Source organism: Otolemur garnettii, unplaced genomic scaffold (assembly GCF_000181295.1).
Source record: "Otolemur garnettii isolate 467f Iridium unplaced genomic scaffold, OtoGar3 scaffold00122, whole genome shotgun sequence".
Lineage (NCBI taxonomy): Eukaryota > Metazoa > Chordata > Mammalia > Primates > Galagidae > Otolemur > Otolemur garnettii.
This window is the reverse complement of record NW_003852517.1, coordinates 2,093,392-2,105,985: the sequence shown is the minus strand read 5'-3', so window position 1 is coordinate 2,105,985 and position 12,594 is coordinate 2,093,392. Positions and strand designations below refer to the sequence as shown.

Below are 12,594 nucleotides of genomic sequence, written 5' to 3'. Positions count from 1 at the left end.
AAGTAGAATTCTGCATGTGACAACTTCTGAAGGCAAACCTAGGGTGAAACTTGGAACATGGAAATGGATATCATGAGACATGTAACTTTTCTGATAGCACTGCCATGGAAGGTTTTTGTTTTGTTTGTCTTGTTTTGCTTTTCCTAGAGCTTTAGTCTCTGGCTTCACACATATTGAACATAGTGGCACCAACATGATTTTTGCTAATGCATCCCTATTGGATGGTTGGGACATTTCTCTTGCTGTATTACTACTCATGTTGGCATCTAAGCTGGCACTTTAAGAAATTTTAAAGGAACTTTTTTTGATTAAACTAGCTGAGATGATTCTTGGATCTGAAATATAGTCCTTTTTACCGGGATTGTGTACAGAGAAGATCACAATCTAAATTTTGGCTTTAATTTAATGAAGGAAGTGGGAGAAAGATGGTAAGAACTTAGAGTTTTCAGATCAGAAAGCAGATGTACCTAGTTATATGATGTCCGGTGGTCTTTCCATGGTAAAACCTTGCTGTCTAACCCTGTGATATTAGCCAAAATAATAGAACAGATTCAAAATGTTATTGTGTACAGACTGATTTTTGGTGCTTTCAGCAAAGTCCCACAAGATACAAATTAATTCAAACTGGATGTACAAGGGATAGCACTTGCTACATGTCCATAGCCTATAATCTAAGTAGACTGAGCCTTTAGTAATTTGGAATCTTGTAGAGTTTAAAAAAAATCAATTGTAGTATTTACCCAAATAATTTGAAAACTTATGTCTCCCCCAAACTTGCACACCAATGTTTATAGGTGCATATTTATTATTGCCAAGAAGCAAGCAAGATTTCCTTCAATAGTTGAGTGGATAAACTATGGTATATCCAGAAGGCAGACATTATTCAGTGCTAAAAAGATATGAGCTGTCAAACTATGAAAAGACAGAAAGAATATTTAAATGCATGCTACTCAGCAAAAGAGACCAATCTGCAAAGGCTTCATATGATTCCAACTATATGACATTTTGGGAAAAGTGAAACTACAGAGATGATATCAGTGAACAATACCCAGGTACCAGTGGTTACCAGGGATTAGAACAGGGATAAATAGGCAGAGCATAGAGGATTTTTAGGGCACTGAAACAATTCTTTATGATGTTATAACAGAGGATAAATATCATTATATGTTCACCAAAACGCATAGCATGTATATGATACCAAGAGTGAACCCTCATGTAAAATATGATGTTATGTCAATGTGAGTTCATCAGTTGTAACAAATAAATCACTCTGGTGCCAGTGTTGATGGTAGAAGAGGTGGTACATGTTTCAAAGAATGGACTGTATGAGAGCTTTCTATACTTTCCACTCAATTATGCCATGGACCCTAAAACTGTTAGAAAAATAAAGTTTATATTTTTTATAAAACTGCTGCTTCTTAACCTTAACTGTAATCCTGTAGCCTTTGAAGGAGATACATTTCTGACACCAAGTTTTTTTCAAAAAGGTGAGATGGGATTTCTTTGTCTGACCATGGTAGCTAACTGACTGATAAAGATGAAATTAAGAATTACTCTCCCACCCAATTCTATTTCAAATAGACTCAGGATAGCTGTCATTAAAATGGGACCCGGAAGATGGGCAGAGAATAGTGGCTAGTAAATAAGTTTATTTTGGTTGAATAATCCATGACTGTACAAGCTCTTTATTTTATTTTATTTTTTGTTTTTCTTTTCAGACAGAGTGTCACTCTGTTGCCCTGGGGTTGAGTGTCATGGCACCACTATAGCTCCCAACAACCTCAAACAATTTGTGCTTAAGTGATCCTCATGCTTTAGCCACCTGCCCCAGTGCCTGGCTAGTTTTTATGTTTTCAGTAGAGACAGAGTCTTGCTCTTGTTCAGGAGGATCTCAAACTCCGGAGCTCAGGCAATCCATCTGCCTCAGCCTCCCAAAGTGCTAGGATTACGGGTGTAAGCCACCACACCCAACTTATACAAACTCTTTGACTGTGATTATTTGTGCATGAAACATAACCGAAGGTAATAGACACAAATCTTACCAGATTTTTGAGAACCCTTAACTAGCTTATAGAAGGCTATGACTGTTAAACAGCCAAACTGTACTTGGGCCTCAAGTTGCACAAACAGAAAGCAGTATGATATAATGAATGTGTGCCTCCCCAAAAGCTGTCTTCCCTAATGCCTACCTTAGCTGTGATCATAAAAGAAAGAAGACTAGTATAGTGGAGGCTATGATGCACCATCCAGTTCCTCTTTAGGACTGAAGAATTTATTTCCCTCACATGTTGGGAGTATTCCTGGCTGAGATCCCTCATCTGTCAGTCTTGTCTGAGAATTTCCCACTGCTGAGGAGAGCTCCCTTACCCAACTGTGCACCACCTTTCCTGGACACAGCCTATATTGGCCAGTGCAGGTACCAAAAGTCCTGAACTCCTTGGCCAAATTCAAGACTACCCTAAATGGTTAACCCAGCTTCAAGACCGTCTGCCTTTCTGAGGCCTTTGCTGAGACAGCATCACCTCTGATTTCTCCTTTTGCCCTTTGTTCAATCCTGTTCTCTTCTCTGGCTCCAAACTCAATGGTCCTTGGTAGACTCCTTAATAAACTTCCTGCATGTTAATCTCTGCCTCAGAATCTGCTTTCCAGTGCACTTTATTTTCAAAAACTAGAAAGACCTTAGGGAAGAGGCTGGGGCTATTACATGGGCCATTTAAGAAATATCAGCCACTACTGCAGCAGGGCTCCTTGGCTGTTGACCAGTGGCTACCTATGTTTCCCTTATCCAATTTTCTGAACAGAAGTTGTATATATGTGCATTTGTTCCCTAAAAACTGAAAATGAGTCATATTGATATCCTTCCCCACCCCTTGGCTTACACTCAGCAATGTGAAGCAAGAGTGTACCTAAGAAAGCTATGCAAAAACTTGTTGCTGTCTTAGGCTTTATAGGGCTGATTGGTCTTTATAATTCAAGCATCTTTATTTTATTTATTTATTTATTTATTTTTGAGACAGGAGCCTCAAGCTGTCCCCCTGGGTAGAGTGCTGTGGCATCACAGCTCACAGCAACCTCCAACTCCTGGACTCAAGCGGGTCTCCTGCCTCCGCCTCCCAAGTAGCTGGGACCACAGGTGCCTGCCACAACGCCCAGCTATTTTTTGGTTGCAGCCATCATTGTTGTTTGGCAGGCCCGGGCTGGATTCAAACTTGCCACCTTAGGTGTACATGGCTGGCACCTTTTAGCCACTTGAGCCACAGGCGCCAAGCTTCAACCATCTTTAATATGTCTTCTTCCTCTGTTAATTAGAGTTTTATTATGACATTTGCTTTAAAGTCTCCATCTCTATGCAGTAATGATTCTGATTAGCAAACAGATGTTTTCAACTTGTTATTCATCTTCCTTAAATAAAACCCCACTTTATTTCACTGTTTTGAAAATAAATATAGATGCAACTTACTGATCACTTTGCATATATTGCCTCAGTTAACCAACTTAACAGATAGGTGTTATTACTGTCTGTGTTTTACAGAAGAAGAAACTGAGATATGGAGCAGGCTTGGTTCTCTGGAAGCACTGAGATAGATTAGAATCCACACCTGTGAAAGGAAGGGAGCAGCAGAAGCAATTAAACTGGCACAGACCTGACATATCTGTGGCTGACTCAACTGAGAGTTCTGAATCAAGTGTTGCCCATCAGCATTCCAAGTGGCCAGAATTGCCAAATGGTTGTCCAATGGCCAGAATTTTCTTGCTCTATCATTAGAGGTAGGCTGTCATGACCTTGGTCAACCTGCATGACCTTGATCAAAGTGGGTTTTCAGCTGAGCTGACCTTGAAGGAATTGTCACCCGGAGGCAGTCTGCCTACTGTATTCCCCATTGTATTTGCTGTAATAGCAAATACACAAATGAAGGGGATCTGAGAGGGGCATCTCTTTGTCTACCACAGACTCTAAAGATTTATGACTAAATTCTTGAAAGTTAAAATCCTGTTAAAGGTTTTATAACTAGTAAGTGACAAAGATTTGATACCATATCTTTTATGACTCAAAAGTTATTACCCTTTGCTGTCTTACAACTGGTTTTCAAATATCTATTCAACCAATTGTATCAAAATCACCTATGGAGATTTTTAAAAATAGGGATACTAGGGAGGTGCCTGTGGCTCAAATGAGTAGGGCGCTGGCCCTATATGCCAGAGGTGGTGAGTTCAAACCCAGCCCCAGCCAAAAAAACTGAAAAAAGAAAAAATAGGGATACTGGCCTCCACTCTGAGAAATTCTGATTCAATCAGAACAGGACTCAGCTATTTCAGTCATTTTATAAAAAGTTTCCATGCCGATTCTATAGTACAGTCATGTATAGATACCAGTACTAATAATAACATTAATAAAAAGAAGCTATCACGTAGAAGAATGTTAAAAGTTTTAAATTTCTGTTAGAAGCTATGGAATTTTTTCTGTTTTTTTTTTTTTGAAGTTAAAAATATCAGAACCAAGATTCATCTCTCTGGGATTGATGTTGTCTGACATTAGTAGTAAGATCTTTCCAGGACCCTGCATCTTGTTTTGTGTAGTCACATGCAGGAAAATATTGCATGAAATGTAGCTGCTTCACAATCCATGAAAATAATTCAGTCTGTAAATGAACTAAGAAACTTTCCCTCCAAGTAGTATCTGAGGGTGGCGCCTGTGGCTCAAGGAGTAGGGTGCTAGCCCCATATGCCGGAGGTGGCAGGTTCAAACTCAGCCCTGGCCAAAAACTGAAAAAAAAAAACAAAAAAACAAAAAAAAACACCAAGTATTAGCTGAGATGTTTGCAAAGAAAGTTTGAAGATACCAAATTTTGTGTTGCTTTTTTTGTCTTTCAACATAAAATTGGTGATAGGTTTATGTTTTTAAAATTGTTTCCCATAAAAAATGCAACGACTTTTTAAAATGTAGTAAACATTTTATATTTGTGCATTTAAATGAAAATTATAATTTTCTGATCAAATAGTACATGGCTATGATAGACTAGGGATCAAGAGAGCTTAATTACTATATGAGGTACAAACTGAAAGATCGACTTGTTACTCAGCTAACAAACATCTGAGTCTGGCTTCTTTCAATTCCTCTTTCCTAGACTGAAGAGAGGAGTCAGGTTCTGAGGCAAGGTTTTATCTGCAGTGAGGGTCTCAGGACTCCAGCTGTGGAGGGATAAAAAGCCAGGCATGCTGATAAAAGTAACAAAATATATTATCTGTTTTAAAATCTATTAGATGTTATATAAGACTTTTCCCAAAGTTTCTGAAGTTAGCATGAATTTTTTTGGTAAGGAAATATTTATAGTTGCTCTATATCATACTACGTGTGGTTGAAAAGATGAATATTTAAATCCTAACACTAAAAGCTGATGTGAGGAAGTTACAAGTTCTTTAAAATTAGTACCAGTTTCTTATTCATCTTATCTCTAACTGTAGCACATTATTTATTTGAATCAATGAATATATTTTTTTAAAACTTTATTTACTTAACACTATTGGTCTTGTAAGAAAGTCATTAACCTCTGAGGGAAATGATTACAAAATCAACTTCTATTAATGACCACAAATACCACAAACCTTGATCTCACATTTGGCATCTCAAAGGTGGGTAAATTCAATTCACTCCTGTGATTATAAACTAAGCTAAACTAAGTTTCATAATCATAAGTTACAAAAATGGGGGATGTGTGTACCTACCATAGGTACTTTTATTATGAATTTCCTGACCTTGGTTTGATTAAAATCTCCACCTAAAGAGGCCTTGGAGAAAACAATTCCACACAACCCTGACCTATGTGATCTTGAACTTTCCTATTTCTTCCTTGTTGTTTCTATTCTACAATATCCAGACAACAATGGCATGAAAAATGTCATAAATGGAAGTTTCCTTTCATTGATATTCAAGATCTCCTTTAGTTCAGAACTTTATTATTTGCAGAAAACATATAGCCAGCACCAGCAACGAGATGATCTTGTTCCATTGATAGGTATCTGCAGATTTTAAAATGTGGTTCTTCCCTCTTCTGTTAAGGAAGCACATCCTGCCACTCATTTTCTCCATAACCTCAGATAAGTCTTCACTCGGTTTAATGACAATAAGCCTTCTCATCTTACAGAGACATGATGTTCAGGGAGGAAAAAAAAAATCTAAAATCTTTTACATAAAAGAAGTTTCATAATCACAAGCTATGGAAAGGGGAAAAATGTGTACTTACCATAGGTACTTTTATTATGAATTTCCTGACCTTGATTTGATTACAATCTCAACCTAAAGACTACAACAATATATAGATATCTTTGAAAGTTTAATTGTTCATTTCACTCAATGTAGAATGGAGAAAAACCTCAAGGTGGGGCAGGCAAATGGGTGGTAGAGCGGAAGGAGAAGTTAGGGACTGAACTGCTTTGCAGATCAGAGTATTTGAAAGTGAGCGTCTGATTTGCCAAGAAGCAAAAACCACATAACAGAGTACCACATCATCTTTCTGCTCACTGTGTTTCACAAAATCATTTGGGCTCTTCCTACTGTCCTCTCCCACCTCCTCTCTATTTTCTTTTTATTATTTCAGAGATGCCTCTCGGGTAGGTAACTTGATTCAACTCTGGAGAACTCAGAGAAAGAAGGGCAGCCTCCTACTTGAGCAGTTTTTCCATCCCTGATCTACACAAGAGATGAAGACACTGCCAGTCATGCTTAGAATTGGGAAATTGTTTTGGGCCCTCTTCCTAAGCCCTCATCTAGACATCTGGAGCATTCACGGTAAGGCACCGACTTAGATTTTTTCTGGTTGTATTTCTCAGAGAGTCTTGGACACGATGTGTTTTTCCTTTGCTGACCTTAGTATTAGTATGGTGTGACATATATGCCAAGTGGGTAATGGCAGATGAAACCAAGCAGTTAGATTTGTTCACTGAAGACATTATAGGACATAAACCGTATTAGAACACGGTATTCACCTATCTAAATAGTGGTCACTGCATCCATTGCTTGGCCAATTTTCTTTAAAACATGTACTGAAGGTAAGAAAAGAGAAGTGAGTAGATGTTATAAATAGTTAAGTACAAATTTATAACTACTACCGGAAAGAATGCTCTGGCTACCACACTGATGGTGAATAAACAGCTTATTCTTTCTAAACTGAATCTAGCAGAATGTTGCAGTGCTCAGTTGGGTAGGACAGGTGTTTGTAACTGGGGTTACACTTGTCTCCATGGTTACTCTTGAATAATGTGGTCTCTAAATAAAATCTCTATACTTGCTCTGTAGAGTATGTGCCTTGAGAATACTGAATGAGAAAATGCTGAGAAATATAAGAGCAAGGCATTCTGTCGCTGCTTCTATTTTGTTAAAAGGGAATGGCCCCTACTTGACTGTCAATTGAACATCAAAAACAGGTGGAGTTCTGTCTAGCTGATATTTGACCACTTCTGCAAAGACTTTATTTAGGCCACCAAAGGCAGTTCCTTCTTTATTGGGAAGTCACTTGCTCCTTTGTGTTTACACGGGGACCCACATATTATAAAGGAGAAAGGCTTATGAATGGCTAGCAGAAGTTTCTGATTTCTCGGTTAGTTCTAGCTTCATATATTCTGTTTTATCAACCCTTACAAGCACACACTGATCAGTTTGTGCGCTGAAGTTGTATGTTAGAAAATATGATTACTGAGGTCCTATGGAAGGTCCATCTTCAATTCTAAAACTGTGAGGTTGGGAAATTGTTTTTACCATGGCAGGACGCCGCGTGCTAAGGGACAGAGTAAAAATCTGCTTAGTCAACCAAACATTTTTATGTTTTTAAGTACTTGATTGTGTTAAGTGAACTAGGTGCAAAGATGGTTGAGTGAACTTTTCACCTTCTGTGAGATGCCTATGTCACACAGTTACAACTAGAGTCAAATATTATTAAACATAATTCATCCTAATTTGAAGAATCTGTAAACTACTCTGTGACATAAAGACAAAATATTTTCAGTGTTACACCACGCTGCACGTAGTGCGTGACTTCTATTCCTCCTCCAAAGTGCTGTAACATAGTGCTTGCAAAACTTGGACTTGAGTGTTAGAATTGGGTTCACCGACTGCCTCTGCCATTTACTGTGTGGCCCTGATTAAGTTTTTTATCCTCTTATTTAGTTTCCTCATTTGTAAAATAGCGATAATAACTGTACCTAAATTATGGGTCTATTGTGAAGACTATAAATGCAGTAATATGGGTAAAGTGCTTACCATACTAAGTGTACATAGTACAAGCTCAATGATTGTTAATGGTATTTTTGCAAATATTATTTTCATTAAGAAACCCCCACAAAAAGCAATTAAATGAAAAGTAAGTTTTAATATTATTATTTAAAAGGGATGAGTTCTTGTTGAAATAAAATAAGCGAGTAAACATATTCTATGATATATTTAGCCCAAAATATACTTCATTGAATTTTTGGAGAAATGAAATGGAAAGACTTGTACAAAGTACTGGCCAGATATCTTACACAGCAGTTGATATAATGTATTGTAGCATTAATTGCATTAAATTATGTATATGAGTTGAGCTGAGGAATTGTTGGTAAAATCTGATCTCTCAGATAGGGCTGAGAGTTTCATTTCTTAAAACCACATTAATTATAATTTTTGTATCTTAGGAATTTCCTATGATTTTCTTATTGCTGAATTCTTTACAGGAGCATATTGTCAGAGTATTTAAAGATAATCTTTGAAGATTTTTTCCCCTACTTCAAAGTTATGCAAGATCCGTGTGCTTCTTCATAGGAGCAAGCCTGCATCTATAATAGATTGGAAAAAGTGTTATGTGCTCTTCAAACTTCCTGTTTAAGGCCTTTCTCTATAACAAAAGTATGCTTGCCTGCATTTTGTGTTTCTCAAAAAGAGAAAAAAAATAGAGGGAAAAGAAGAATTAATATCAGAAGACATTGGCAATTTCTGTCCATACGTGTCCATATGACAAAATGCCCTGCTCTTGTATTCCTGCTTCTTGTTGCTCTGCTAAGTATTTTCAAGGGTTTTGAAAACACCAATGGATCTTTGTAATAGGATGTATTGGAGATGGAAGGAAATATCTGGGAAGAACACGAAGGTGAACTTTCCCTTTCCAGTTATGACACATAACCCACACCCTGAGCATCATGAATAACCACCCTTCCTCTCAAGGCAGTATTTAGAAATACTCATGTTGGTTTCTAATAAAATGCCAAAGGCTCTTGCTGAAGCTACTGTGAACAACTTTTAGTGTATGCTCTGTGCTTTTGCTGCTTTTCTTTCCTCCCTGAAGACCCTGTGACCAAGGGGCATAATGAAGCCTCTCTGAAAGGCAAGGCCTACCTGTTAGGCAATCAAAATCTCCCTGGACGAGAGCTAGTCTCTAGATTGTCAACATGAATTATTGTCCTTTAGGACTCATTAAGATGGCCAAAGCCTTTTGCTACTCAAGAGGGATAATTACACATTGGCCAACTAACCATCCACCAGAAAATCATCCTTGTCACAGAGAATGGATAGGACTCTGTGGAGTAGGGTACATGTGAATCCTCTGGCCTGGGGAGGCAAAGTCAGTGATCAACAGGTTAAAACTACAGTGTTGCTGGATAGACTTGTCATGAGAAAGTCCTGAGTAAAAACTTGAAAAATTATTCAAAATTTTTTTACTTCCTAATGGTGACCAGGTCAGCTTTACTGGTCAGTGTATTCTGAAGGATCTCTTGTCTCATGTAAAAGAAGGGCATCTTTGCATGAGATATGCTAGCTTTTCTATCTCTGTTATATTTGTTTGCCTTATGTAAATAACGATTGCTGGGCATCACTGATGATTCCTATGATGGCAGTTCAGAGTAATTTTCCAGACAGAGCCACTTGGGGACCTTAGCTCCCCAAGACCTTCTGAGTTTCCATATTGGCTCTGCCACTCACAGGATTTGGGGCTTTGAGCAATGAGACTCAACTTCTGTACTGCTTTCCTAAATTCATTCTATCTGAAAATATAATAATAATAATATCTGCCATTTAATCTTGTTGTGATGAGCCAAACGTAGTGCTGAGAACTTTTCCTGTATGTTCTCATTCCCTTTCACAACAATCCTGCCATATAAGAGCTTGTGCATTGGAATTAGCCAAGCTTGGGTTAAAGTCTTGGTCTTGACTTTTCTTCACACCACCTTGGGCAAGTGGTTTATCTTCATTTATACCTCAACTTAAAAAATAAAGACCATAATAGTAATGACATGATAAAACCATTGTGAAGACTAACAGAAACCATACATGTATGGTACCTAAAAGTGCCTGACACATAATGAGAACTCAAGAAAGAAATCATTCATATGCCTATTTTTCTCTTGCTTGGATGGATCTAGGATGAGTCTACAGCACATTGACAATGTGGCATGCTTGTGGGCATGTGCCAATGAATATGTGGCAGTGATTTTGGAGGTATTCTACCAATTGTGACATAACTATCTATCCATCTGCTATTTGATCTGATGACCTCTAAAGATATCTACTTGTCCTGTTCTTAAATATCTCAAGAAGAGGAAATGGTACAGACATTTTGTACAATTTCTAGCATTTTCTACATGCTTTTTCTAACTGCTAGAAAAAGTAATGGTAAGTACTGGTATGACTGATTTTAGATAAAAGAATATAATAATTATCTCCAACTAGATGAAAGGATATGTGGATGAAAGTTTTTAATTGATTGGTATAATTAGAATGAAGAGATCGATCTTCAAATTTTCCCACCAAATAGTCATATTACCTTAACTATGGGAAATTCTAATCCCAGGAGAATTTGCTTCAAAATGTGCTAAGTTAATACCATATGAAAGCAACTTGAAGAAAGGTTTCACGTACAAATATAAGAAGATACAGTTTTCTAAGAAGGGGAGTTTAAGAGAAAATAATAATAAAAAATAATTGTGAAAGTTCTCTCAATTCTCTTGCTTCAGGGTCTTTGTTTTTTAAATAAGGGAAGTAAATACAGATTTATACCCTGTGCATTCTTAGTGTGAAATTAGTTCTTTCCTGTTCCATTTTTGCTAAGGGAACTTTGCGTGTGTGTGTGCGTATCTGTGTCTTTGTGTTTAGAGAGGGTGAAAATGGCTCTGCTCATCTAAAGATCAGTATCAAATAATATCCACAGAGAAGGAAAAAAACTTAAAACTTTTATACTTTTACACACTCTTTCTCTATGATTTGTATTAAATTAAGTGCTGTTTGTCAGGTAGATGTACATGAGTGTACTTTCATTTCACAGCAGAAACTGAGGCTCAGTCAGGTTTCATTATACTGAGCACAAGTCACAGGATTTTCCTTAAACTAACAACGGTCACCTTTTACGATAGAAGTTCTCATATTAACACATGTATGTGCATCATTTTTATTTAAATGTCTCCAGGCATTATCTGATTTATGGAATGGATTTATTTACCACAGAATGAAAGTAGTAAGTTTAATAGACACTGCATAGAGCAGCCAATTAGTGATTTCTGTATGATGCGGAACTCCCCACGTTAATCTCATGTCATCATTTGTGATTTTGTGAGTATGTGTCAGCTAGCTTATAACGGGAAGCATGCTATTGGGCTTTCTGATGCTGTGCACGTGATTTTCCAAGGTATTCTGGTTGATGTTCTCCCAAGATCTTTAAAATGTGGTTACATGGCTGCTATTACTGTGTGTGGATTTGCTTGACTATGCTCAACCCGCTGCCTCATGGGATCCCTAAATCCTAATTTGCAAGGGAAATTATTTCCCTTCCCTGTTCTCCCCTCCTCTCTACCATTCCAACCCTCTAAAGTAAGGCGGGACATACCATTAAAATCCTCTGGAAGCCTTTTTCCCCCCTGAGTGTAAAGACTTCTCCTTCGGCAGCTTCCCAGCATGTGTCTGAAGCTTTTGTTTGTTATTTATCTATCATAGTATCTTCTGATAGAAGTCATCATCCCGGTTGGGGTCACAGAAAATTAATGGCATATTAAACCTCTAGTAATTGCTTTAGTAGCACAGAAACACACTGTTTCATTTTTATGTTCAATTCTAACACTGCCCTAGTTCAAATGAAGGCAAGCTGCATTTATTATGTCATTCATGAATGTAACTTTCAACGAAGATAACTATTTTGAATTTTCCATAAATTTATAAGTTCTTAAGGAGAAATAGTGAAACTCAGTTGAGCGTTTCCTCACAATAATAGTTACAATCAAGACATATGATCTTTAAAAATAAGAACTAATGGTGTTTTACAAAAGTTTCATATTTAAAAAAATAGCCAATAGAATTCACAAATTCCCTACCTTCTGCAGCTCCTGATGGTATTTATACATGTCACTGCATTTGCTCAGGTGGAAGATATGGATACTAAAGATCAGTATCAAATAATATCCACAGAGAAGATATTTCTGATATAACTTGCATTGTATACACAAGTTAACGCAGAGACTTACTTCCTAGTGGTGGAATCTGCCTAAGAATTTAGCTACTTACGTTCATTTTGAGAGTGCAGTTGTTTGTGGCTGGCATTTCTTCCTCATTAGTGGCCACAAAACATCACTTGTTAAATATTT

The 12,594-nt window shown here is 37.3% G+C and overlaps 1 protein-coding gene across 2 annotated transcripts in view; it reads left to right on the top strand.

Moving 5' to 3' along the window:
- The first annotated feature begins 6,699 nt into the window (after positions 1-6,699).
- Positions 6,700-12,594, top strand: part of BTLA (B and T lymphocyte associated) — a 28,615-nt gene continuing 22,720 nt past the window's right edge. For both annotated transcript variants that reach the window (XM_003797694.1, XM_003797693.1), the window contains exon 1: positions 6,700-6,787. In XM_003797694.1, the coding sequence (XP_003797742.1) occupies positions 6,700-6,787 (88 nt within the window). The remainder of the gene's footprint in view (positions 6,788-12,594) is intronic.